We start from the raw sequence: 27,810 nt of genomic DNA, 5'->3' as shown, positions 1-27,810 counted from the left end.
AAAATACGTGCAACGAGTGTCCCGTAAATCTGTGGAAAAATGACGGGATACGGTCGACGGGCAGATTAAAAAGACGATTGGAAAGAAGAGGTCCCTCAGCGTCTACGACCATGGGCGTAGATAGCGCGATAACGAATCCCTCTGTTCTCTCATCGATCGGGCTCTCGTTGCTCTTCATGCAGCCGGAGGAGTTTCTTTTTAACTCGTCCCGACAATGAGGCGCGAAAGAAAAGGGGGGGGGGAAGGGGGGGGGGCGAGAGAACGTGGGTGGAAACGAGAAAGTTCGCGAGGTCTGTTCGGCCGGTGCCGCCCAACGGGGACCAGAATGAAAAAGTCGCGTGGAAACCCTCTGGTCGGGCGCAGATCAGACGCTCCGGCTCTCTACATTTTTCTTTCCAGTTCGCCTTTTGTGGACGAAATAGAAGTTCGCGGAGAAAGGGAGACTTGAAAGGAATAAAGAGACGAATAGTGGGTGGCGACACCTTCCGAATAAACGGTACGAAACGTTCGGTTGTCCTTTCTCGTTTATACGAGACCTCCATCGCGCATACTAAGTTCCAAACGAGGCAAATAATCAATTTCGCTTCTCGTTACCTATACTTTTCCAAACTTATTTTCCATCGAAAACATTAGCACACTTTTCCTGCGTACACGGTGCTAGAGAATGATGAAAGCGTTTGACTATGTTTGAACATGCAAAATGGTACATTAATACCGATAAATACAGTGCTAGGAAATGGTGAATCGTGTTTGACGATGTTCGAAGGTATCGAAATGTTGCAAAGAATTGTTTGAAGACGTTTACTCACATTCGCTGGTGGATTTCGGAACCAGATGCTGGTGCTCCAGTTGGGTCCCGTTCACCGGCGAATCTGAAAGCAAAATACGAAACAAATTAAATCCATACTGCGGTTGGGAGCGGCGCGGGTGCCGCAGTGTGAATGACAAGTGTCTGCGACAGGCGACAGAGCGGATTCTTGGGATCCTCGCGGAGATTTTGGGAGACACGCGTGGTGGCGAGGCTGATGTCTCTGTCTCCGTCGGAGTTATGGAGTTTCGAGAGATAGAGTTGGATTTCGGGTTAACTGTACACGCTAGAGTTATAGTTCAGCATACCTCGGGGTCTACAAATACACCCATCATCGTTAAGCAGCTCCAAGAATACTTGGAAGCCTATCACTCTCAGGCGATATTAAACCATAGCAATATTTCCATCCTAATCTGCGTGCGACTCGAGCACTACGTCGTCGATATCGCTATAGTTTGATAACAACTTTTCTATGATATCCTCTGAAGGGATAAAACTCCGTGAAATATATTTTTTATTAACCCGATTCCAAGTCTGATCGGGTGTATCTGTTTGTGAATTGCAGTTTAAATTCGTTTTATCCAGAAGATAGTAGGGGAGTTGGTAATTTGGTTGTAAATGGAGGCTAGTATTTAAGCCCGAGCAAAGAAAAATTGTTGAAAGGGCGTCGGTCGAAGGCACGTATCGCTGATTTTGATCGGCAGCGGCAGTGGCATCGAGGAGGGCCTTGGAAAAGCCTCTGAACCGTATATAGAGCAGGGAAAAGGGTTAGAGACAAGAGGCGCGAATGTAGGTGAGACAGAGGAAGGCCTTCGCGAAAGAGAAGAGGTGCTGACGCCGTCGTGTAGCTTAAGCTCCACCCCCGCACCGATTGGTCGATGAAACCCTGTCGACGGGGGACTCGCACCCCCGACCCACCTTAAACGACCCTCCTGAAAATATATTATGCAACGCGTAACGTGTGCAGGCACTCGTGGCCGTGATACGTTCCCCGAACCTGCACGTACCAACGTTCTGCCAGCGATTTTAACCGTGGTTACACCTCCGATCGGGAAATCCTTCGATCCACTTCGCGTTCTTTTATGGGGGATACCAAGTTCGCTTTAAAGCCCGGTTGATTAAGAACCCGGAACGCTTCAATTTCGGTCCAAACGGATCGTTACTACGCTCCAAACCAAGATTTATTTTCAACTAAGCAGAAGGAACTAAATGTTTTCTATAAAACTATTTTTGGAGTTGTTGTATTCTTATTACCACCGTAAATTGGAAGAAACCGCGCTCTGGCGTTTCGGGGATAAAGATGGGGGAAAACGTACAGTCCCCATTAGACTTCGAACGGGAAATGAAATCCAACGCGGTCTCGGTGAAAATTTCCGCGAAATAGTTTCGCGGGCTGTGAGAACGCTAGACGAATTCCCGAAGGGAAACTCTCGCCGACAGGATCGCTGAAAATTTACTATGACTGCCGTCTCGGTTAGCGAATATCGAGTGGGAAAACATTATCTCGGACGAGAGCACTCCGCGATATTAGAAGCTTCTTCGCCCGCGTGACCGTAAATATAATATAATGGAAACCGCTCGCGATAAAAGCAACAACAGAGTAACAACGGTGCAAAACAAACGCCAACAATTAACTGGCGATACTTGGAAAATTGAAAAAGAGAATACTAACCATCGGCCACGGGTGGATCCAAAGAGAAAAAAGTAACTTTTGTTCTTTTTCCGATTGAACAACGTTTTAGACCTAACAATTTTGCCAATATTTATTAGTATTTTTCCCCTCCACTTTCAAGCGACAAAACAAGGTTCCCCGGTTTGCTTGAAAGCGAGGTGGGTGGCGATTATTGTCTCGATCTCTCGTACCAGATAAATAAGGATACTCAGGACTATTCGGTTGCTCGAATCAGAGATTCGTGGCTTAAAAGTATTGCATTTTCCGGTGGTATTAGCGGGCGTTCGAAGGTTCTTGCAATAAACTTGAATCCCCGGTTGCGATAGCGGGTCTCTCCTCACGCTACGCGATGCCTCGTCACGTTCAATGCCACTTTATCTTCTCGAGACGTCGAGGGGCAAACGGAAACCGGGTTTGGTCCGATTTCCGTAGCCTCTGGATCACGTTTCAGCGCCGGTGGATTCGAGACGAGCGTTAACGGGGCCGCCATTGACGAAACGAGTCCTATAATTTTGAAAATCAAAAGGGCGGACGACCTCGTCACCGCGTCGTCGTGATTGCTTTCACACATGCTAATGGGGAACGACCGGGGTCCATCCTCTGGCCAGCGTTACGTGCACCTTCTAATCTTCGAAGTGAAACTGCCACCGTCGACACCTTCCATTTCTATTCCCGCTTCTTTCGAGAAGGACGATCTCCTTGATTTGTGTGCTCGTATAATCGATAATTCTAGGTAGTACTGATTCTAGCTACAATCTTCGCCACGATAGACAAAAGAAGACACTCTTTTTGTGATTCTCATCCTCCTCTAATCTGTAATCATTGACCACGATAAACAAAATGGTGGACACTACTGTTTACGTACGAAACTATAAACGTATCTTGCACACGATCGTTTCTCGAAATTGACCAAGATAAAAAGCAGAAACGTTTCAGTGTTACGCGGAGAGAATGGCGTCTAGTTGTTCGCTAGAAGGGGGGAATAGGTTCGCAAGTTCCGGAACCAAGGTGACGGCGTAGCAGCTGGGGCGGCAATCAAATTGGGCCGAGCAGCTCGGAGTTTCAGGTGTCACGGAACAGACGAAATCTCCGGGGGGGTACCGAAGAGGGAAACGATTCGGGATCCCGGAGTATATACGCGGTTGCAAGGTAAGTGAAACTTGGGCGAGTTCTGATGAATATTGAAACCGCGGCGTAAACGCGCGGCGCCGCCCCCTGCGGATATTTAAAACACAGAAAATGTGGGTCGTGGTTCTATTTTTTTCTTTTTCTCTTCTTTCTTTCCTCCCCCCGAGTTCGTATCTTTACGTGCACTCACGAAGATGAATTTCTCTGACTTGTTGGTCGTTCGAAGTCCCGCGATCCGGATATATCGGATTACCGACGATCTGTTACTCGTCGTAATTAAATTCTTGGTTTTTATCGAAGCTGAGTCGAGGTATTTTGTGCATAATGTCGCGCGTCGCTCTGTTTCGGGCCCGACGTGCCGGAAGTGGAACTGGAAGTACTCCCGGGGCTAAAGTCGAAATTGCTTTCGGATACAGAAGCAATATCGTAGCTACACGAAACTTAGAACCTACCCTCTCCCCTTTCTCGAAACCCCGAAGTTTACTTCGCGTATAATGCACGGAATATCTCGATAAACTCGAGGAGGGAGGGGAGAAGATGAAAAGCTTTCGAAATTCCGCTTTTTGATATTCTTTGAGGTCTCCCTTCCAAGAAAAGGACGATACACGTGTCTTTATTAACTCGCGTGAGCTTCGATCGAGTCTTCTTTAATTTTCTATTTAAAAAATATCGTAAAATAGAAGCGTAGGCAGTTTTATGTTCCCTGAACCGTGTTTTTGGAACCGTTTCGCGGCGACCTTTATTTGTTTCGCAAGAAATTCCATCCGCCGGTGGGACGACGATCTATTTTCACGTCGGAAGTTTGCGTCGCGAGAACGGAGCGCGGCTCGATGAACGACCGAAGCGAACAACGCAAAAATCCAGCCGGTTGAATCACCCTGGCGATCGCCAGAAGCCGCCTTGAACCGCTTTAAGTGATACGCCGCGCGTGTGTGAAAACAATAACGCCGTAATTGGGCCAATAATAAAATAATTGTTAGCGCTTGGGTGTTGCGTACGCGTCGTCATCCTCCGTATACTTAAACGTCGTCCGCGGATTGTCCTGTTCTGCGTCTCGCGGCGCTATTCGGGACGGGAAAATTCTCGGTAAACAAATCTCGAACGACGACTGGAAAATCCTCCGGTCGGTCGCGCGTGCCAATTGTTGAAGGCCGACGATCGTCGACGGCCTCCAGAAATATCAACGTCACGGAAATTGGAATAATTAAAACCGCGGATACCGTAGGATTCAATCTACGGGGATTCCCAAGGTCGGGTTACGGAGAGAAAATTAATCTTCCACTTGTTGACACGTTACATTTTCCGTACCAGAGCTTTTCAAATTAATGGCCAGGCATAACTGGTCATTGCAATTCTTTTGTTCTCTATTAACCCCTTCCCGTACTTTAACGAGTCCGTCGATCGTGATTGAGTTTTAGTTCCTATCGGTATGCCACAAGAGTTGTCATGATTCTCATAATCTCTGTTACAAAGCAGTGTTAACATCTACAGGAAGGTGTTAAAATCTTCCTACCAACCCTACCAACCCTGTCATATAATATTTTACTACCCAAATTAACCTCCATCTTGGATACGCTTCTCCAACACCGACACCATCTTGAAAAGAACTGAAATTCTTCTCGAAACGCAATAATACGTTTTGACAGGGCTTTTTAGGCTCCACGTGGCCATAGTGGGACAATGCTCGAAGATTTCTATTCACCCGGCTAACGATAAGTTTCCAGCGTCGCCATTTTCGATGAACGCTTTCCGCGAAAACGGTTCGCGTTGTTTCCCACGGTTCGTTCGGCAGCTGGAAACGAATCGATCGGTGGAACGAGTCTTCAAAGGACGCCGCCATCCTCGATTACGCGGGTGGTCAAGAGCAAAACGATTAATTGAAAAGTCAGGAGTCAATGGACACTGCGTTTCCAGAGTTTGCGACCTTCCCTGCTCGACCGATCGGTCATCAGGCTCTTTGTCGGGGCCTCCTGGAGAGAAAACGCCCAAGAATCGCGACAACTATGAACAGCGTGTTCCTCGTTATTTCGTGGACGAAGAATACGTTCGTATTAATAGCAACGGCATCGAACGGAGATAAAATTAACGAGAACATCTGTCGTCCTGGCAGAAGCTAATTTAAATTTGGAGGGTGGACGGATGGTTCCAGTTAATTCGGCTGTTTCGAGAAATTCCGAGGAGCGAGACGGATCGACGAATGGTAGACGGCAAAAGTGTCTCGACGTTAGGCGCGTCGTTCCGCGAGGCGTACGGCTGTGGGAAAGATCGTTCCACCGTGGACCCCGCGTGTCAATTGACATTTACTCCCCGGGATACGTCACGAATTCCCGAGGAGAGAAGAGGCTGTGTCGCGTATTAATATCTGAATTACGCCAACCGGCGTGCGCCGCAGACCGGTCGCTTTTGTGTCCTCTTCCGGTCCTCGTCAATCGTCGGACCGATAAACTTAAAAATATATCCAGGCGAGAGATACCGATACCCAGGGGCTCTCGAGCCAGCTGTCGCTGGACTTGGGACCTCCTAGAACACCCTGTCGAGCAAAATATCGCGTCGAAAATAAAAAGAACCGTCGATCCAGCATTCCACATCGATGACCATGGGTATATTTGTCGTTTAAAACGAATTAGAAACGTTAATTATCGTCTCCAAGGCAGCCAGAAACGTTCCTCGAAGGAGGAAAGTGGCGCAATTAAGTCACGAATGTTGAAAACGATTTAACAGATACGTGGAATTTGAGAACAAACGACGGATAATAATGTTTTACGAAAACGAGCGATCGCGGGAAACGGAAAATAGGAGCGCGACAGAAATGGGGCGAGAGGGGAGGGACGAGACGCGGGAAAGAAGGGTTGTAGAGGGCGAAACGAGTGGAAAAGGGGGATGAGAGTCGGAGAGAGAGAAAAAGAGATTGGTGTCAAGTGTTCCGGTTCCGCAGATATTGGGAATCAAGGTTGCCGATTCACGTGATCTACAATGTTGTTAATTTAACTTATTGCTTTCTTTTTTAGTGAAAAGAGCTGGCGGAAGAGCCACGAAGTCGAATATTTCGCGGATCCCCGGACAAAGGTGGCATCGAGGCGAATTCCAGCGTAGTTTCTAGCAACAATTTTACCAACGACGACCTAGATACCGTGCACGCGAGAGACACTCGCGCACGATCGCGACTTAACGCTTTTCGAAACGTATCCGGACAAAGGAGACGCCCGAGTGTCGAACTTCCGGGCGAGCATCCAGAAATAATCTCCGACCGACCAAATAAACGAACACGCGCGAAAAGCGCAGCGTCTGGCTCCGTTCCGTGCCTCAACAATTTTCACGCCATCTTCCGTAAATAAAAATCTTTGCACCCGTGGCCCCGATTTATCCCGAGTTTCGTGCCCGGGAGGAATATTTCTTTCCGTCGAGCGGAGTCTGGCCGATCTCCCAGTTCCTTTATGACTCGAATAACGACGAGAGGGCTAGTTATTCCGAGTTCGATAACCCCGGTTGGCGTGCTCGGTGGAGGGAGTTCGTGTTCGTCGTCTCTGGATCAAGATCGCGAGCTTGGTAGCTTCAGAGCGTCGCGGGACGGAACGCTCTGCTCCCCGATTGCTCCAATTTTGCTCCAAAATTCGTCTCCCGAAACGTGGAAATCTTTTTTTAAAAGTGGAACGAAGAGAAGGAGGAAGCTTCCTGGAAGTGATCTTGGCGAAAAGCAGCCCCGGGTTCGCACGGTCGTCGGGCGCGTTAGCATAATTTTCTCTGTTGATAAACACAGAGAGGCCCCCCCGTGCGCTGTTCTGGCAGCTTGCCATACCGGCGAAACGTCTGGCTGCGTCCCCGTAATACGCGACAGACGCCCGGCGTCATACGTCGCCGCGAAGACGTGTATGCATAATGCATTCCGCCGTGAACGCGCGACGCTCCCGGATACACAATGCCCGTCCGCGATCCGAAAGCGAAAGGTCTGTTAAAACCGTCCCCGTTCCGAGAGCTTTCTTGTTAGTACGGCCAGGCGCTACAAACCCTCTTTCATCCACGCCGTGGAGCGCTGTTAATCGCGCGCGAGACCAACGCCCCGGGGCTCTGTCTCCGCTCCACCTCCAGGGAACACCTGCAACACGCCCGGGCGAGACCTTTCCACAAACAGTCGCGAGAAACTCTAGACGAGAAACTCGAAACAAAAGGAATCTTCCTGCTATTGTCGTCTTTCTGCAATCGACAGGTGTTGGCGGCACACATATGCTACGAGTGACGCATATGGTCTGGTTTATGCATAGCTCGGAGCACGGAAGATCGGTTCCCGGGTTAACGGCTATTTTATTAAGTAAACTTTCCTCCTAATTGATCCTTACTCTGGAAAAATCGAGCAAAACAGCTTGCCGTGCTATCTGCAATTTCTTCCAGAGCTTTTTTCCCGAGATTCGATCTCTACATCTGAAGATTGCTAGATATTCGTGGTATTGCGAATTCCCTAATTGCCTCGTGACTTTTCTTGCCAACAATGAGGAACTTTTACTCGAAACAGAAGAAATCTTCCAGAGCTTTTTTCCTGAGATTCGATCACTACATCTAGAGACTGTCACTGCCATCTAAACGACCATAGAGTACAGAGCAGCTCGATGGTACTATTCTTCTATTTCTGCGAGCTTGTTATAAGCTTAACACCTGGCGAGACCTTTCCTACAAACGGTGAAGAACTTCTAATCCAAACAAAAGGAATCTTTGTGCTATTGTCGTCTTTCTGCGATCGACAGGTGTTGTGACATACATATGGGCCGAGTGACACGTGAACCATGTATAACCTCGGGCCTGGAAAAATGATTCTCAGGCTAAAAGTCATTGTATGAAACAATCTTTGCTTACTATTATTTTCCTTGAAATTTCATTCCGAGAGCGAACAATACGATCGTTGGAGTCTTACGAATGCCTTTAAAAGATCGATAGTCGCTGTCATCTGTCGCTACACCTTTTACCAAGAAATTTAAACGATAATGGAGAACAGAACGAAATAATGAAACTAGTATTTCGTTACATTGCGCTTATTATGCATACTCGGAGCAGCCGCGACACCTGACAACACCTTTCGTTAAACAATGCCTGAAATTCTAGACGCGAAATTTCAAGTAGAGACAAAAGGAATCTCCTCGCTATTGTCGCCTTTCTGCAATCGACAGTCGAAGCGACGTATGGTCTATCATTATAATTCAAACTATAATAATAATTTTGATGATTAAACGTTTGACCCAGTACCATCCGAGATTCCTTCCAGAGCTCAACTTCTGTGATTCGAACACTACACGAATGGTTCGACTGTCAAAGAATTCTATCTCGTGTCTGCTCTGTCGCTTTTGAGAAACTTAATTTTTATGTAAGTAACTTTCAACAAATGCTTTAAGAAGACAAGAAGCAAAGTAGTCAGTCAAGTTCTACGAAGTCGAGGAAAGGGTCGCGGGGATTTTGGACCGCGTCTGATCGAATTCTAAGCGTTCACGGAGAAGAGAACGAAATAATGAAAGCGTTGTTGCATCGGTGGAAGCTCATTACACCGGAGGGTGCCGCGAGGGGATAGAAACAAAGTGGCTGGCATGGAGACCAACGAGTATACCAGTCATGGATTAAACGGTGAACTCGAAGGCAGCCAAAGTCCCTTCGCGATGCTTTCTAATCCCGTTCCACTGGCGCGGGAACAGAGTTCGAATTAATTACCAGCGGTCCGTCGTTCAAAAGCAGCTCGCGATAGTCCCTCGGGGGCAAGGTATACAGTCAATCGTTCGCCGGAGTGTTTTCGAATCGTAATTACACGCTCGATCGCATGCTACGTCGACTAAGGTGCAAGGTTAACGTACTTGGAAACCTGAATCAATTTCATGTCGCGATCACCTTGGACGATAAGACTCCTTTTTACCTCTTATAGACCCTAGACGATTATTTACAGGTCATAAAAAAAAGTAACACTGCGCTTGTCACCCCTATTTATCAATAAATAAATCTTGAATTCAATTTTCTTTGGAAACAAACGTGATACAATTGCAGCAGGGAGATGAAAATCACAAGCATTCAACGCTACGTTAATTGTTTAAATATTGCATTTCACCCCCTTTTTAGGTAAAATGCTGACCAATGAAAGACGTAGGGTTTTCAGCCAACGTTTTTTCACGCCGAGAATTAAAAATGGCGGGGTACGAGGTGTAGAAAAGAATTTCTTTTTATGTTGCTAATTGCAAGAATGTTTTTAGACGGACTGAACGCTGCTAAGAAAGGGTTTCTACCCTGCCTAAAGCTGCACGCTCCAGTTTCACCACGTCGGAGGGCGCCACGTCCCTCGAACGACACCCCGACGAAGGGTACAATACCGGGTGAGGCATTTGGAACACACCACCCGAATAACTTGCCTACTCTAAACGAGAAAAAGAAACGCTTGGCTTCCCAAACACTGTTTCATTTCATTCCGGTTGGGGCTGTGTAATTAAAATTATACGCACATATGCACGACAGTTTAATAATAATACGCCGTTTAAAAACAAAAAAATTATATAAAAATTAAAGAATTTTTTTCTCCAAAGTGGGTATTCGAGGGTATGTGTATTCACCAAAAATGATTGTAATTGCGCCCAACAACTAAAAATAATTTTTTTAGAACGATTTGAAATTTTTTAATTTTGTCGAAAAATTTGTCTATCTATTCGAATTTTTTTCTCAAAAACGCGTAGGATTTCGGGGGTATGTCTATTCACCAAAAATGATCGTAATTGACTCCAAAAACCGAAAATAATTTTTTCAGAAAGATTTGAAATTTTTTTTTCGCCGAAGAATTTAGGCACCTACCCCCTGTCGATTTTTCTTAAAAATTCATTTTTTATTTTGAAACGTTGTTTAATACTATTTTGTAGGTATTCAATCACCTGCGAATTTCAGGTCGGTATGGCAGTCGGACTGGGCCACGAAAGTCCACAAGATGCAAGGTCTACATCTAGATCGTTTCTGATCGAAGACGCTCGTACGATAAACGAACATCTAGATCGCGAGTCCAAAAGTCGAGGTTCCTTTTTTCTCCATAAATTCTCAATAATTGGAAAAATAAACAGAAGTTAAGTAGTAGCTGCGCAGCCACTTGGCATCCATAACTCGACTTTATAGAAATTGACCCCAATAATTCGAAACAATCGGAATCTAAACATCGATCGAATTTCTTTTCGTTTTCTCTCCGTGAATGCAAATGTTTACTTGGAAATTTGACGATTCGACGATCGAGGATTTAATAAGGACCGATCTTCGAAATTAACAACCTCGTTAGGATGGTTGCGTTCGCACGTCACCGCGTTGGGTTTTCCACGCCACTTAACCGTGACGTTCGTCGACAGACGAGGGGGGTCTCGGTTGTCCAGGGGGTAGGGGGTACACGACGCACAAGTCCGCCACGTGCACGATCGCAGACACTGCGCGGCGAAATACAACGCGTAGGGTGGGGTTGCATGATTATCGACCTCTCGGCTACCGCGGCTTTTGTAGTAGCAGGGACGCAGCAACCCCTTTTCACCCCGCCCTAAACCGTTGGGTTTCTCGTCGACGAACTTCGGCCTTCGAGCAACCGGGGGTGGGTGGTGAGCGGTTCTCATGCGAACCAAAGAGACTCTGCGCCCCTTCGATTTGGGGTGCAAATAGCGACGAGAGGAACCTTCATCGTTCCCGTCAACCCTACTGTCAATGACCAAATTACTCGGGGTTGGGCACCTGGGCACCCAAAAATGTACAGTCAACCCCCCACCCTCGGACAACACGGATAGCTCTGATAAACATTACTGTGATTACGATAAACTGTGTTGAAGAGGACGTTCTAAAAGACTTCTTTGACGACCGATATTTCATTGGCCCCGATAAAAATTGAGATAAAGTGGTCGGAGCGTACGGGCTCGCCTGTTGTGAGCGACGCTGTACAGTACCAATTGAACCTCTTCTAAGTAAATTGTGCTGTTCAAATAAATTCTCCATCGATTCCAAGTACATGTTCTTCCTATTCAGTCGCGAGACGCCGAATGACGCAACGGCAGCTTTCCGCAGGCCGTTGATAACCCTCTAGCAAAGCGATCGAAATAGCTTCCTGTTAACCGAACCGCGATTTATGTAATTCTCCTACGTCGCGGGCTTCTTCCGGCGGGTTGAGAAGCGCTGATCCGATAATCGAATCGCCGCGGTTTGGGTAGAATCAAGGTGGCCGACCTTGACAATTGCAGCCCTCCGTCGACGACTTTATTTTCGGATTCGCTACGAATTGCAGCCCGTAAACGTTCGACGTGCATGTCGCCTAAACCGTATCTACGTTGCGGTTCCGGATCGGGACCCGTTCGTTGATTGTTTCTCGTGTCTATTTTCTGAAAATCCGCCGGGGGTAGATCAAACGAAACCACCGGCGAAAGAACCACCCACGAGTCTACGTCATTCGCGAGGGAATGGAAGTAAGCGGCTAATTCCGATCGGCTGGTAAACACTCGGCGAGAAACGATTCCCATTTTAGCGCGCCGGCGACGACTCCTGGGCTCGTGCAAACCCGTTCTCCCGGCTTCGTGATCCGAGAAAAAAGTCTCGAGAAAAGTATAGGAGACGACAGACACCGCTGCACCTGGCTCGACCGTTCTACGTCGCCTCGAAAGTCCCATCGAATAGTCACGTTGGTAGAAAAATAGATACGCAGATTTTATCGAGTGGAAAAACTTAAAGATTCAACGTAGAAAAAAGTAGCAACTGCAATTTTTTCAAGTGTGAGAACAACTTAAATCGTTCCAATCACGACTTTGTTCCATTACTGAAGTGAAAGAATGGCTTAAGGACTCGATTTCCAAATAATCGTAACGCTACAAATTCTTTTGTGCAAGTGGAAGAGGGTCTTAAAGATTCAACGTAGAAAAACGTAGCAAGTGCAATTTGTTCAAGTGTGAGAACAACTTAATGATTCGGTTTTCAGGTAACTGTAGGATCAGTTAGGCTTAAAGCTTCGCCCTGGTGCAAACTATCGCGTGAGAATGTCTAAATCGACTATCCGTCGCGTTTTCCAAGCAGGAGAAGGGCCTAACGCCGAATTTCTTCCGCAAATCGTCGGGCAATCGCTGATATCGACTAATCGAGGCTGCCACGCCTCTGATGTACGAAAATAGACGAAAGTGACGGCGCCAAGGTTCTCGACTGTTGCCCATCGCGTTGGAACGACGAACCAGAGGAGTCGAATTCGTCGAGCTATCGATAATTTCGCGGGTAAGTTTGTCTAGCCGGGAATCAGGCGTACGACAGCTGGACGAACGAAAAGGAAGACGCAGATAGGTGGTTGCTGAGTCAACACGAAAGAGTGTGAGAATCGGTAAGAGGACGCCGACGACGTTTATCAGGCGTCGGAACGATAACAAGGGACATTCTCGAATAAAACTGTGTTACGTTGCAACGCACGATTCAAAACTCGCGGTTATTGGACGCGTCGAGTCGCTTCAGCTTCTCGAAAACGATCGAGAAATCGAACTCGAGGTTGCGAAATCGCCCCTCGTTACTATTGTAAACTAACTTTTAACGCCGGTTTGGACAGGCGATTATTGCTTTAAAAACTCGTAGCTTCATCGATTATCTTTCTCGTGTAAAATTGGAAGTCACGGTTCCTGGCGTGCACGGTTCCCGAGGATCGATCGACCTTTAACTTGATCCGCGTACCGACTTTCGACACGCAATATCGTTAACGTTCGAGGAATGTGTATTTTTGTTTGTTTTACGGCCTCGTTCGGCGAATAAAAGTTTGAATATTCCATCGAATATATCGCTACGCGTTCTCATGCATAATTTATTATTCAAAGATAACCCTGCCCGGCTTGTAACCGGAGAGGACCCGCGCGACGGAGGGTCGAAACGTTTAAAAAAATATTTATATTTAACTGGATCCTTGTTTCGAAACGAAACTCAATTTACGTCGGGCTTTGATAGACGTATCAAGAACCTGATCCGTATCAAACGCGCGATGTAAACAATTACGTACCACGTTGATACAATACGGCGGAAGAACGCGTATATCGAACCAAAATACTACGCGTAATAAACGCCTGTGCTGCGCAGTAAATACTTCGTACGCTTCGACGATGGATTTATGGGACCAGTCGATTCAACAAACCTTCGACAACGTGCTTAATTTCAGAAAATATTATTCGGCAATTTATCCCGAATTTTAGGAAAAAAAGTAGTACGTTTCGTAACTTTCTGACAAGTCAAAACAAAGGTACAGTATTGTCTCTCTATAGCCGCGCGTGTCGGGACCGGGCGCACGCAACTTGAGAGACGAGTAGTCTATTCGGCTTTCTTTGATTTCACGCTCGAGCGTTCAAGGGGGATGGGGCTCGTCGACTTTTCTTCGGCTTTCTCTTTGATATCCGATACCCGATGTCGCGGCGCGATGATTACAAACGAAGTAGTGGGGATAGCTTCGCGTCTATAGAGAATCCGAAAACGCGCGGCTATAGAGAGACAATACTGTATATATACTGTTCGTAGAGAAGAATGAAAACTAGAAATAAGTTACGATCTTGAGAACATATATGTTGTCGTCGAGGAGCGATTAAAGTTCGATATAAAAGTCGTCGAGAGTGATTAAGTCGAGCCTCTTTTACACCGGAGCTCTATGGTCAAGTATAATTCTCTCTTATTCGCGCTTCGTTTCGTTTTTGCCATGGTCCGCACGACCATCGCGCCCATCGATTGGACACGTGTGGGCTGTAATGGGTCGCAATCGTCTCTCGAATCCCCCACGAGAGAAGCGGAGGAATTTCGTCGATAAATTCGAATTGCTCGAGATGAGGTAGAGGAGAAATCGATCGGGTGATTTCGAGCATGTCGTTAAACCTCATCCACCGAATTCAGGGCTCGTAAGTTTCTAATAAATGATAACACTCGTCGAAATAAACGATGGCAATAAGTAGATGTCTCATTACATGATCTCGAAGACTTTGAACTTGGCCCCGTAACGTAACGTAACCTTTACTATTTGTACTATCGTTGCACGATGTAACTTCATATTTCTATGAATTGGAACGTAAAGAACGTTGAAGATATCGTACTGAATAAGACTCGTTTGAGGTTACTAGGAATCTTATTTCCAAAATTATTATTTGCTAATTGCACCTAACGGTAGAAGATAAAAGTGTACTATTTCATTTTAATTACAAGATAAAATCTATGAACGAGTCCAGTGTTTTCACAAACAATTTTCCAAACGCGTGCTATTTAATTTTGTTTGCGTCTCGACGCAAACTTGCACGAAGAGTAAAAGGACGTCGAAGTTTGAGAGACACTGCGTTAATCACGCGTCGAAAAGGCGGTTCGATCGCGTGGCGGGTGACCACGCGTGATGCACGTGGAAATGATCCTCCGTGCATTGTGTCTAGCTTACCGAGGCGTTGATCGATCGCCAGGAATCCGGATCAGAAGCGAAAACCCGTCACTCACCGTAGTCCAGCGATTGTTGCTGGGCGCTGTTGGCCGGCGTGACTCGGAACCGCTCCATCCTGCGCGTATCCGTCCCGGTTGACACCTCCGTCGACCGACGAAACACCGGGGAAAAAAAGAAACCCACCGGTACTCTACGACGCGTTACGACGGCTCGACGTAAACAACAAACGACGGAACACACTTTTGTTTACGACGATCGACGGACGCGTTCTCCATTCACCGGCGCGATATCACGGTCTGTTGGCCCTGGCGCGACCGTGTGGCGACGCGACAACAACAAAACAGAGAGAGACGGACGGTAAACCAGACGCGAGCGTACGCGCGAAAGAAAGAGAAACGCTCTTGGAGGAAACTCAGCGCCGACTGCTAGCAACGAAGCGTGTGGCAGAGTGTCTGCGTTCGATGGGTCTTCTTTGTTGCACCGACCGTGCACACACTGTTTCACCCGTCTCGTGCCACCCACGCTTCCTCCGTACGACGATCTCCCGGGCAAGTGAGCGCGTGCCGCGCGATAACACCGCGTTTGATCGGTTATAGAGCCGCGTGTACGGGGCAAGAAAGAGGCCCGATTCTCGTGCTAACGTCCGACGCGATGCGTTTGGTAAACCGAGTTGCGCACGCCCCGCTGACGCAAAGCCTACTCGTAGGCTTCGGCCCGATCGGCCGTTTTATACGTGCACGGGACTCGAACGCGTGTGTGTGCACGCCCATACGCCAGGGGGCCCGCCGATACGACGCTTCTGCCAGACGACCATGGGCGCCGCGACGTGGGTACCCACGTGTGCGTGACTGCGTGCATGCACCGGCTTTCCCGCAGGACCGTACGTACCGCCAAACTACCCCAAACCTAACGACACGACATCCAAAACGCTTACAATTTATCTCATCCGACCCATTTGCATTCTACTCCTTCGATACTCCGAACAGATATTTACAGAGTTTGAAAATAAGTCTTATTAATCTCGTGTATTCCAATTTATCCTCAGGGTCTTCACCTGACCCATTTGCATCCTAAGAGACATTTACGATAAACTTCCTTTTTGCAAAAAGTTTCATTCTCGAGAAAAACGAGTTTGAATCTTACTCCATGCAAAAATTAATCTCGCGTATGATTTGCCAAACTACCCCCAAACCTAACGATACGACATCCAAAACATTTCCAATTTATCCTCACGGTCTCACCTGACCCATTTGTATCCTAAGAGACATTTACGATAAACTTCTTTTACACAGAGTTTCGGTCTCGAGAGAAACGAGTTTGAATCTTATTCCATGCGAAAATGTTGAGAATAAGCATTGCACCCGTATATTTTAATGGAAATTTGTAAGGTCAGTGCTACCTGAGAAGGACACTCATTTATGGCACCCCCTGAGCGTCTCGGTATTTCCCGAGCTTCAAGCTCAGTTAGCAGAAAACCGTTGTAAAACTACTATACCTTAATTAAATATATCTTAGATCGAATCTCTGTTGCATTTATTTAACAAATAAATATTCGACAAAAAATTAATCTCTTGTGTGATCGGGATCTCAAGAGCCCTGATTGAATTGGGGGCCCTGACAATTTGTATAGTTTCTCGAAAATTAATATATTAATTATCGGATTCAAACTCACCGCGTAGTATGCTGATCGGTTTTTTGGGGACGTTGCACTCCGTATGCATTTTGATTCTCGAATTGGCTCCGGGTGTCTGGAATTTTGGATCGCCTGTTGCGTCCCAACCGTCCACGCGAACGATATACAGGGTATTTCAAGACTTTTCGGCCTAACCGTCCAGGTAATACTGAAATCGTTAAGATAAAACAAAATCGAAACGACATTCTTACGATAATAAATTCAACTGTTGGACGATATCAGTCTCGTGATGATAAGAACGATCCAAATTTTGGATCGGGGTATTAGTAACGTGATTGATAGATGTTGATCGCCATCGACGATCTCTAATAATGAATACAGTCCGTCTAAATAAATTAAACAAATATCATCTGTCTTCACTATGTACCTCGATAACAACAATATATTCTGTACGTTCATTTCACGGTTCATGTTTTCGTTATAACTTTTATGATTCACAATAATATAACATTTTATTTTAAACTCCTAATTATAGAAAGTTTGGCTGAAAAATCCTGAAACACCCTGTACATCCGATCCAGTCTCTTCGAGATTTATCCTTCCTGTAAACCAAAAACTTATTATTTATATATTTACGTTCATATTGCAACATTGTTATCAATTGTTTGAAGTGTCCCGTATCAAACGACTCTATCGATATTTTTTCATTGATTTGTGGATTTCGATTATCGGTACATCTGGATTTTTTTTATCCAAAATTTAATACTTTCGCGTTAATTCTTTCCCCGATAGGCTATCTGTATAATTGTGTTTTCTACAGTTTTATCGTTCGTGTTAACTTTTCTAATTACCTTATTCTTTTTTATCGCAAGTTCGTAAAGAACAACGCAATTATCGGGGATCCATTTTTCGGTTGTTAATCGTCCGACTACGCGATAAAAAGTTTGTAATAAAGTACCAAAGTTGAGACTCGAACGGACTTATTATACAACCTAATGGGGTCCGGTAGATTAAATTTTATCGCGTACTATTCATAACGAACTTCTACTCTGATTATTTTAGTATTGATTTTGCACACGTTTGGCGACCATAAACGGTCCTACGCGACGCTTAGGAGGTTTAGTGCCTTAAGCCTGTCTTGATAAGTTGTCTTCTTGGCCACTTCCCGAACTTTTGAGCGCAACATTTTACTGAAAGTCTCGTTAATTGAATTTTTCCTATCATCTTTCCTCGCTTTACGTTCGTCTTAAAACGCCACGGTAGGGAAAGTCGACGAGGAGAAGGACTTTTCGCGGAAGTTTGTGTTTATTGCTCGGGCGATAGGACAGAAACTGTGATATACAAGCTCGACTTTGCTCAAAGTTTTGCATCTGGAAACCAACTGTACTCTACGGTGACCTCTCCCTCGGTCGAGGAATCTATTTACCGTTTCTTCGAAAGGGCCAAATATTAATTTCTACCGTGTTAAATAAATTAAAGTATTACCGCTCGTCGATCTTTGTACTCGATTTTTTTACGGGTCGTTTTTGTAAGTTCGAACAAGATGGACGCTCGAAACTTCCGATAAAGGAGAACATACTACACGGACTGTCGCGAGCAGGAACAAAATTTATGATAGTACGCTGGTCCCACGATTTACGCGAAGGATACGCTACCGGGGTCGATTTTTTACGCAGCCCGGAAATCGAGTACGCCGCTGGCAACGAAAAATATAGAAAAGAAAAACCCCATTTGTGTTATAAATTGTTCGTTTTATTGGTACCGAGTCCGAGAAATAGAGTAATATTTTTAATATTCTCGAAATATTTCTACGCTTAAAAAGTGTTTGATAATATTAGTAAATTAATAATTCGCTGGTAAGAACACGTTGGAAAATCCACAGAGTATTCGAGAGATCATGCTACGTAAAGGAAAATCGTTTGCAACTTAAATCTACCGAAATTGAATCTATCAGAGTATATTAATAATAAAAAAAGGAACGAATTAATTTGCGTGGAGATTGGTAGGAGATAGGAAACGCGGATTAAACGTGTATAATTTTCCCGTCTCTCTGTTCTTAATTCCAAATACTTGTTTCTTAATTCGGAATCCTACGGGGTCGACGTTCCGCCGGGGATCTCGTTAGCCCGTTTCGCGTTCGCAGATTCGTTTGCAATGCAAACGACAAAGCTACGTGGCCATTTTCATAGCGGAAAGACACTTTTGTTCGCTGTAAAGGGACTCCCGGGGTCGGCGAGGGAGAGTATTGATTATCGCGGAATCTCTTTAAGTGCGAGTGTCTCGAAATGCTCGAGCCCGTAATTGCCAATCGGATTTTTATCCGAACGACGGCCGATTATCGAGCGCCCGGAGGATCGATCGCGATTCGGGGACGCGATCGATCGGCCGTCAGGAATCCCGGGGACTCGAGCTTCTCGATTCGCGCGGATTTGCATGCTTATTCGTTTATTTCGCGCCTTTATTGCGCCGGAACGAAAAGGGAAACAAAAGGGAGAACGCAATCGACAGCCACTGTACGAACCATTTGCAGTGAACATTTTATATTCCAATTTTTCTATGGACCATGTTTGGATTTTGAAACGTAGAAACAATACTCTATGTAATTTGTATTGGAAATAGCAAAAACTCTCGGTAAAATGGAATCTACGGTGGATGGGCAATCGCGAATCTTTCGTCGGTTGCATGTGGGTTATTCTAGGTGGCAGCAGGAAGCGGAAGTCTTCATCCGGAATACTCCGGTGCAGATATCGCGTTCCATCGCGGAGAAGATATAAAAGAAACGAAACGTCCGATGGAACGTTTGGTGGACGAATCGCTGCCCCGGCCCCTTTATCATTTTCGTGTCACATCCAACGTTATCGATTCAGGCTGGAATAAAATGCTAACGCTATACGCGGTAAGAAGCAAAACTAAATATGCCCGGGTGTTGTTATATTTCAATAAAAAAAAATACAATTCCTCCTTCGAAGAAAGAGCTTCGAAGAGAATGAATTTTATTCAGGCTCGAAAGTTTTTAAATCCGACATGGACGATTTTGATCAGTGATCAACTTCGGAAAAGCTACAGAAATTATTACTATACTTATTTTTTAGTGGACGTGTAAAGAACTGGAAGAAATCGAGCCAATATAATCGCTGAGAACCTAAAGGTGAGGATTTTTTAAAGATACTAAGCCGAATAAATGACCTACTCTCAGTGGGTGCTCGATAACTTACGATCCCTGCATAGTACTTGCTTCGACGACTCGTCTGTTCAAACTAGAACGATTTAAAAGAGGTAGTCGAGAAGCTTTCTACGTTAATTCTCTCTTTTCTGAAGGAGGACGTCTCGGAAGAAGCTTGGTACGCGATGATAGCAGAAAATGGAGGATTTCTCTGCGTGGCATTGATTTTTCTCTGCAGTTAAAGGATTAAGGGGGCCAATGTTGGTTAATTGGGTAAGATATCATAGACACGATGCCTCCGGGTCTTCGAAAAGTTCGTCGGGATACCAACGGGAGGTAATAACCGTGTCGGTGGATCGTAAAGAGGCACTCGATCCAACGGCCGATATCCGAGAAGCTCTTTTATCGGATATCCTGCCGCAGGATCGGTTTAATGGGCAATATCGAGGGACCAAGCCTCGTTAAAGGCGAAGCGAGCTTACGCGTGCGAGCTTTTGTGCATTTTTCCTCGCGTATAACTCAATCCCCGTAACGGGAGCGCACGAAAGCTTAGAAAGAATAGTTGAGCACTCGGTGGGGACCGTTTCGCTGCTGATAAGCCGCCATTAGAATTTCAAATAAACCGAAGACTACGGCGAGCGTTAATGGAAAGGCAGAAGCTGATGAACGAACGGAGTTCGTCGGCAGAAGCTGCCGGAGTCCTTGGGGTTGGCGCGCTTATTGTTGCATTCCATTGATAATGCCAGTCCATTGTCGTCGTCGCCTTTGTCAGGCTCGACAATACACTCCGCGACAAAATGATACGACCGGATTTTCAGCTTAAAGTTCCACGAATATTCCTATCGTGAAATAATATTCCATCGAATTAGCTCGTCATCGATGCACACAAGGTGCCTATCCCGAAGAAACAGCTTTCAAGTCTGATCGATACCGTGAAATACAGTGGCATTCTGTGGTGGAGTGTACTCTGCCGGGAAATGCATCCAGCAAGATTAGAAACTCCTCAATTTTCAAAGAAATTTTTTGAAAGAAAACTTTGGGAGCCCCGGGAGAAAATGCCCTCGCGTAACGCGCCACTGGCGGTCAACGCGTTTCCAAAAGTGCGGCAAATTCGAGTCTGAGAGAGTATCGTGGCGTTTCGTTCGAGGAGTAAACCAAACAGGCGACGAAACGAACAGAGCCGACTTGCAACGCCGTATCGCGAGTAACAAGTTGGCGAATTTGTGGTTTCCTGCCAGGGGAAGCGCAGTGAAACGCAAGCGACCGTGGTTGGCGTCCCCGTGCATCGAGCTCCCCTTTGTTACGCGTACACGGGAGATTTAAAGGGACGAGGAGGAACAGGAATCGTTCGTCTGAGTCTTCGGCGTTCGTGGCCGGAGACGCGGGCACATCTGCACAGTGTGCGTGAATTTTTTCGCCGCGAGGGAATGCGTTCCTCTCGCTCTCTCTGTCCTGCTCTCACGGCGTTTTCGAGAAACAGCTGATCATCCGTTGCCCCTTTAATTGCATCGAGGCTGACTCTCGGGTTCGTACTCGGCCGCGGCGAGTTCCCACGGGTTCACCGAGGAATATCTGGCCTCGTGTCTCGCTTGGTTCAGTGCTATATACGATCCTTGTGCCCGTGAATCGTGTCTGTGATTACGGTCCGGGCGTCTCGTTGCACGGCGCACGGTAAGTGCCAGCACCTCAATCATCTTTTCTAGGTTAGGAAGCGCCTTTCGCTTTTTAAAGCTCCGTGCATAGTGCTCGGGGAGATCGTCGACCGCGCGTGGTGCGCGTGAAACGTATCCCTGGCTCCACCGGGGAACGCTCGTGAACCTGTCGACGTCCACGACCTCGTTGGCGCGACCGTCGTCCATCTAGGATTCACCCACTTCGTGAAACTCGATTCCACCGACGCCCTCGTTGCGTTAATCCGCTCGGGATCAACGGGAATAAAACGTCGCTCGACTTTCGCGGCCTTAATCGAAACGTAACGTCGCGTGCGCAGCGCTGCCGGCCGGCAGAGATTAAGCAAATCGGCACTCGACTCCTCTCACCGGTGACGATAAGTCCGAAATTGATACTTGGTTTCTAGAAACTTCTCGATATCCAGAAGTAGGGATACCATGGACCCCGCCGTGTTCGAATGCTTTTGCCGCCCGGTACGTTTACATTTTACGAATTTTTGTTTCTTGGATTAAGAGAAGAGTGTCGGAAGAAGAGGTTTTCGAGGATACCGGATACCAAATTGCCGGGTATCTGTACTAGGAGGTAGCGCGCTGGATGTTCGAACGAATTCGTAACTCGCGCTTCTTCGAGCGACGCGTCGCCATGATGGCGCAGATGGCGAATAGACGGTCGGGCGGGGGAAACGTACGACGTGCGTCCTCCATAACGGCTTGGATATCTGTGACGTCTTCAATGGCCGCTGCCGTACTATCTACACACGTAACGGAGCGCGGTCCACTCGCAAACCGCGTTCCGTGGTGGTTCAGGACGTAGTCTTTACTGTTTCTTGTTAGAATTTCTCATCAAGCTGTGGCCCAACGTGCAAACCATGGGCTCGAAGAAACATAAAAAGCACAAGCGCGAGAGGCACGAAGGTGAGGACCGGGCTCAAATCCGGCGTATCTCGATCGTCTTATCGTTGTTCTCGTCACGATTAATTACTCCTTAACGTCGTCTCGGCACCATAGGTCGTCGCGTTATCGCGCCACCTTATAAATAGTCGTTCTAGATCGTGCTGCACACTGTGCACTTTACGAACTCGGTGCGCGCCTCACGTTCAAACGGCGCTTCAGCAGCCGCTTCGACGCGATATTGTTTTTACATTCGTTCCTCGAATCGTGCACGTGATGACAGCTCGTCGCTATGTTATTAGGTGTTTACGTTCTATATTGTTTACGACGCTTTTCTTCTGGATGCGGTGTGCGTCGGAGTAACGGGGTGTCTGGCTTCACGAATATTCTGTTTGTCCTCGTTTCATTCTGTTTAATCCTTCGACTGCGTCGTGTTTTGACTAAAGAACGTTTGTTGCTTCAAAAAAAAGCATTATGCTGAGGTAAACTTTTTCGTGTGGTACATATAATGCATTTGCAGTCAAAGGGTTAACAATTGCTCATTTGCTATTGTCAATAAATTATCGCATTATTAGAATACAGCACTAAATATAATTCTTTAGCATCGACGTTTATGTCGATGCTCTTGTTGACTGCATGAGGATTCAAATGAAAAATACATACCTTGAAAGCTAAACGATCTAGCCAGGAGATTAACGGTCGAGTCTTCTGAACTGTACTTCTATTTTCATTGGAATCCTTTTTGTACTCATAGATTAATGATGCACAGGAATTTTGACTACGTTTTCACCACGGACAAACTGAGAGTGAGGTTGGAGTAGAAGTGAGGTGGATTCAAAAGTATAAACGAAGGTTCCACGGCGACAAGTGCGACCTGGAAGTAAGTGACGTGTAACAATGGACATGGACTGGTTGCACGACAGAAACTAGCTGTGCTTCCAAAATTACTTGAATGTCCCAAACCCTTTCAGTTTTTTTTGTCTATTAAGATCAGTTGAAGCGCAACAAGATCTTTAACGATACCATTGTTTTATTGTTTTTAAAGTAGAGGTTTATAGAGATGCTTTGTACCTACTGAATTATCGATGTGTCTGTTGCGCTTCAATCTTTTAGTTCCCTGGCTGTTATGTATTATGGCATCAAAGGCCATACGTGCTTTCGCTTTACCTCTTTGCGAGGTATTTTCAATTTCAATGATTGCTCCTTCCTAATTATTCCTACAAATTCGATTGTTCGATACAACGAAAATTATTTTATTGCATACTTCTCTCAAGGTTTATTTAGTTTAAGTCAAGCTACTTCCATCTCGCTTCCAGTTTGTTGAATGTGGAAACAAGGTCACTGTCATCTTCATTATTAGCATCGATATTTCCTGCTACCCTTCTGTTAACGTCCTGTAGATTTTATTAATTTACGACTACGCTTTTTTTTATGATCCTGCAAGATTATACAATATCTAGCACTGTATTATATGTTGTGACAACATGCTGTTATTTTGCACTTTTATATAATTTTTTGCAAGACATTTTTATCGCATGCAATAGATTTGCAATAATTATTACTCATAGCTTAATGCTTTAATTTTATTTCTCATACGTTTTATAATTTCAATATCATTTTTTATACGTTTTAAATAATTTGTGTCTTATTACAGAAGGACAGTATACAACCACGGACAAACCCCGAGCTTTGAAGCTTATTTTAAAAGTAGGGGGTAGCAGTGGGACACCTGAATACGGTAACGAATCTCCAAGTCAGGCAACAATGTTGTCTCAACATTTGGGTGTTTACCAGCAACAGTTGGGTATCAACTGTTCCGTAACGCAGGAATCTGAATACGATAGGTATCTGGGGCACAAAAAGCTTAAGAAGAAAAAGAAAAAGAAGGATAAAAGACATAAGCATCATCATAAAGATAAGAAGAGAAGGCGGGAGGAATCCAGCCAAGAATCAGTGGGAGATGCGGATGAAAGTTTAGCGGAAGTCCCCAAGAAGATTCCGAATCACCAATTATTACCTCCAAGACCACCCTCGAGCGGAGAGCACAGAGTTAGTCTTACGAATCAAATTAGCTCTCTTTCTCCGCATCGAGAACCTAGAACTTGCGTGCTTAGAAAAATCGCTGAACGTACGCCCCTACAACGGTTACTCGAACACCTCCTTAGGTCAATGGAGAAACGTGATCCGCAGCAATTTTTTGCATGGCCGGTCACGGATAGCATTGCACCGGGATATTCCCAGATCATAACCAATCCTATGGATTTTAGCACCATAAAGCAGAAGATAGATGATAATAGTTATCAAAATTTAAGCGAATTCGTAGATGACTTTAAATTAATGTGTGACAATGCCACCACTTACAACCATCCAGATACGATTTACTTCAAAGCGGCAAAAAAATTGCTGCACGTTGGCCTAAAAATGGTTACACCTGACAAGCTACGACAGTTGAGACCGGTTTTAACGTATATGCAAGATATTTCAAAAGATGAACTTGGATTCGAATTAGGTGTCGAAGATCCAAATAATCCAGATGTTCCTGTCACCGAAGAACAGATTGAACGAGAAAGAGAACAAGAGGAACGCAACGAAGAAGCTGAGGAACTTAGAAAAGAAAACCAGAGAAAATTGAGATTAGCGAGTTTAGGTAAATTCGAAGCGATCCCCGACGATATGACTCCGGATGAAATTTTGAAACAAGCACGAGGAGCTGCGAAAGCAGCATCAGAAAAGCTGTCGTTGAAAAGGCTGAATTCGAAAATGGGTTTCCTCAGACAAAAGAAAGATGGAACTACTAGCTTACAAATAATAGTACCAGGAGACGGTGTGATTCCAGGAACTAATCAGAGACCTGTATCATTGGGTCAGCTCATAGGTAAATTGAATCACGGAACAGGTGCATTGGCAGGATTCCGTGAGGATAGAAGAAACATGTCCAAACCAGTGAAACCCTTGTATTACGGTGCCTTTGGTTCTTATGCGCCAAGTTATGATTCCACCTTTGCTAATCTTACCAAGGACGAAACAGATTTGGTGTATCAAACTTATGGCGATGAAACTGCTGTACAATATGCAGAATCCATTCTAGACTTTGCTAAAGACTGTGATTATACATTGACTATGGTTGACGACCTACTGGACATCTTAACAGGCGGGGACCACAGAAAGACGAAGAAATTTCTTGAAGAGAAACGAAGGCTCAAAGAGGAGGAAGAAAAGATAAAGCATTTATTAGAGAAACCCATGCAAGACGTAAACCGTAATATTTCTGCTATGGACAGCGTTAAAGTCGACATTGATCAGTTGAAAACGCTTTCAGAGATAGGCATTGACGTTAATTTTCTGGAAACCCTAGGTAATTATATTTAGAAAAAAAAAGAGAAACAAAAAAAGAATTGAAACGTGTTTAGGAACAATGTTAATGTTTCAAATTTTCTTTTCTTTGCAGAGGATGAATTGAAGCTAACCGAGGAACGCGCAACTCTACAAAGTCGATTGGACGATACGTCTCAAATGATAGGTCGTTTAAAGCAAGCGCAACATGATCGCCTATCAGCCCCACCGCCCACGCATTTATCGAATGTTCCTAAGCCGACAGAGAACGAAGTGGCATTGGCAGACAAGATCACGGACAATCTAACGGAAATAGCAAAGAAACTTCCTCCTTCGGCCATCGCCCCTGTCGATGGCTTACGAAGAGCCATGGGAATAGCGCCTCTCGGTGGACCAGAGCCTATGGAAGTGGAGCCTATCACGCACAATCCAACGATCGTCGCGGAAAATAGTCTGTTATCGCAAACGACCAACAGTCAGGTCTCGTCGAGTCTGCTACCGACGCCATCGCCGATTCAAACCGCAAGTTTGCTTAGCCCGGCCAGCTCACAAAATCCACCGATCAGTATCGTGACCGCGAATCAACCACCGATTCAAATACAGATCGGTATGACGCACAGTCAGACACCTTCGTCGTTGTTAAATACGTCGGAGGCGTCTGCAGTTCCTGATCTAGAAACCGAGCTACGTGAATTTCTAGAGAGCGATCCTACGTTAGGGCACTCGCCCCTCCACGACGACAAAACTTTGGAGGACATTTTGTCCGAATCTTAGTGTGTACGATTCGATATACGATTTTCATTAATATACCTCTCACAGGTTGTACATTTTACTACGTACGAACGATAGATTTAATGGCAAGTGTACGGTTAATAAATATAATCGTGTCCTGCAATGTGTTGTAATTTGATAAACACAGCGTTTATATGGTATGAATATTATTTATGAAGTTTGCGTAACAAATAATATGAAGCTTTGTAAAGTCTACGTGAAATGCACTAGTAACGCAGAATGCTGTTCATTTGTAACGACAGAGGAATTTGAGTACGTATACCCTAAGTAGTAATACAATCGTTGTTAATCTGGTCTAGAAATGATATCAGTTTCTGGATTCTCTTTACTGTCTAGAATTAGTATCTCAACATTTGTATCCGCATCATTATTCCTTAAGATGTTACGCAAATGGAAAAAGATTCTTTAAAAGCAATGAAAATATTGTATATAAAACTACATCTGCTTCATTGTTAAATTAGTTTAAATTCATTACAATAATGAAACCGTTGCTTTCTATTTTAAAGTATAAGAGAATGAAAGAAAATGTAAATATTCAGAAAGTGTATTTTTTAAATTAAATTTCTTTAAACGTCCGAATTGAATTTATAAGGAAGCATTTAATCATGTGTTTGCTTTTAGAGAAATTATACTATTGTCGTAGTTTTACTCGTTGTTTTACGATTTTATTATTCGAATCGAAAGACTACGTATTTCATATATCGATTTTTATTATTTATCGTTACTTACCCAACATTGTCGCTCGTGGTACCCTCGTCACCAGCTATGATGAATCAGTTCCTCTATTATTTCTGAATACGTTGTAACAGCTTCATTCCCTGCAATTTCTGAATCCGTTGTAACAGCTTCATTCCCCTGCAAAGAGTAAATTAATCATGGTGAGACGTTCATTTGAATTGAACGGAAATGCGTCGAAATTGCAATGTAATAATTTGAATTGTGATTTTACTAGTTTGCTTTTATTAATTACCAATAAAAGTGGAACAGATCGTGAAATGTTTGTCGAAACGATTAAACACGGTGTACTTATTTAACGATCAAATTATATTTCCTCCCCGAACAAATATATTTGAACTAGTTCAATCAAGCACAGTTTCACCGCTAGACTCGCCATTTGCAATATCCAGCATGCACATGCGCAAGAAAACGGCGCCTTGTACAGAATAACGCTAATAATTATATTTTTATAATTATAATCATAAAAGTTACTCGCAAGACCTATAATGATCGATTACTGATAAATATTCTGTTTGCGTCGTTTCAATTTCGTTTTAAAATAAAATAACGAAAAGGAAAAATCAAAGAAATAGTCGACCATAGTTTCG

General features: G+C 45.0%; 2 protein-coding genes across 8 annotated transcripts in view; one reads left to right on the top strand and one right to left on the bottom strand.

Moving 5' to 3' along the window:
- The window catches only part of LOC122399180 (solute carrier family 12 member 4), a 113,513-nt gene extending 97,827 nt beyond the window's left edge, over positions 1–15,686 (bottom strand). For all 3 annotated transcript variants that reach the window (XM_043399651.1, XM_043399652.1, XM_043399654.1), the window contains exons 1-2: positions 15,060–15,686; positions 810–872 (exon numbers count right to left, since the gene is read on the bottom strand). In XM_043399651.1, the coding sequence (XP_043255586.1) occupies positions 810–872; positions 15,060–15,117 (121 nt within the window). In that variant the 5' untranslated portion in view covers positions 15,118–15,686. The remainder of the gene's footprint in view (positions 1–809; positions 873–15,059) is intronic.
- Positions 15,687–21,342: 5,656 nt separating this feature from the next.
- Positions 21,343–27,488, top strand: LOC122398674 (bromodomain-containing protein 7). 5 transcript variants are annotated; one of them, XM_043398761.1, is made up of 4 exons: positions 22,198–22,384; positions 23,130–23,240; positions 24,015–25,715; positions 25,809–27,488. In XM_043398761.1, exons 3-4 carry the CDS (start codon positions 24,125–24,127, stop codon positions 26,465–26,467), a joined length of 2,250 nt encoding a protein of 749 aa, XP_043254696.1. In that variant the 5' UTR covers positions 22,198–22,384; positions 23,130–23,240; positions 24,015–24,124; the 3' UTR covers positions 26,468–27,488. The 5 variants fall into 5 exon arrangements, with proteins under 5 accessions (XP_043254698.1, XP_043254694.1, XP_043254696.1 ...); XM_043398760.1 differs by having other exon boundaries at positions 23,115–23,240; XM_043398762.1 differs by lacking the exon at positions 22,198–22,384 and adding an exon at positions 22,743–22,842 and having other exon boundaries at positions 23,115–23,240.
- Positions 27,489–27,810: the final 322 nt, after the last annotated feature.

Source organism: Colletes gigas, unplaced genomic scaffold (assembly GCF_013123115.1).
Source record: "Colletes gigas isolate AHSC1104 unplaced genomic scaffold, ASM1312311v1 Colletes_gigas_Sc00012, whole genome shotgun sequence".
NCBI lineage: Eukaryota > Metazoa > Arthropoda > Insecta > Hymenoptera > Colletidae > Colletes > Colletes gigas.
The sequence above is the reverse complement of the archived record's forward strand: the minus strand, read 5'-3'. Positions and strand labels throughout refer to the sequence as shown.

Excerpts from the sequence above, each read along its gene's own strand:
- LOC122398674 (XM_043398759.1), top strand. The coding sequence starts at position 22,339 with ATGGGCTCGAAGAAACATAAAAAGCACAAGCGCGAGAGGCACGAAG. Across the intron at positions 22,385-24,014 it reads CAAGCGCGAGAGGCACGAAG|AAGGACAGTATACAACCACG; the intron begins GTGAGGACCGGG and ends GTCTTATTACAG. Across the intron at positions 25,716-25,808 it reads TAATTTTCTGGAAACCCTAG|AGGATGAATTGAAGCTAACC; the intron begins GTAATTATATTT and ends TTTTCTTTGCAG.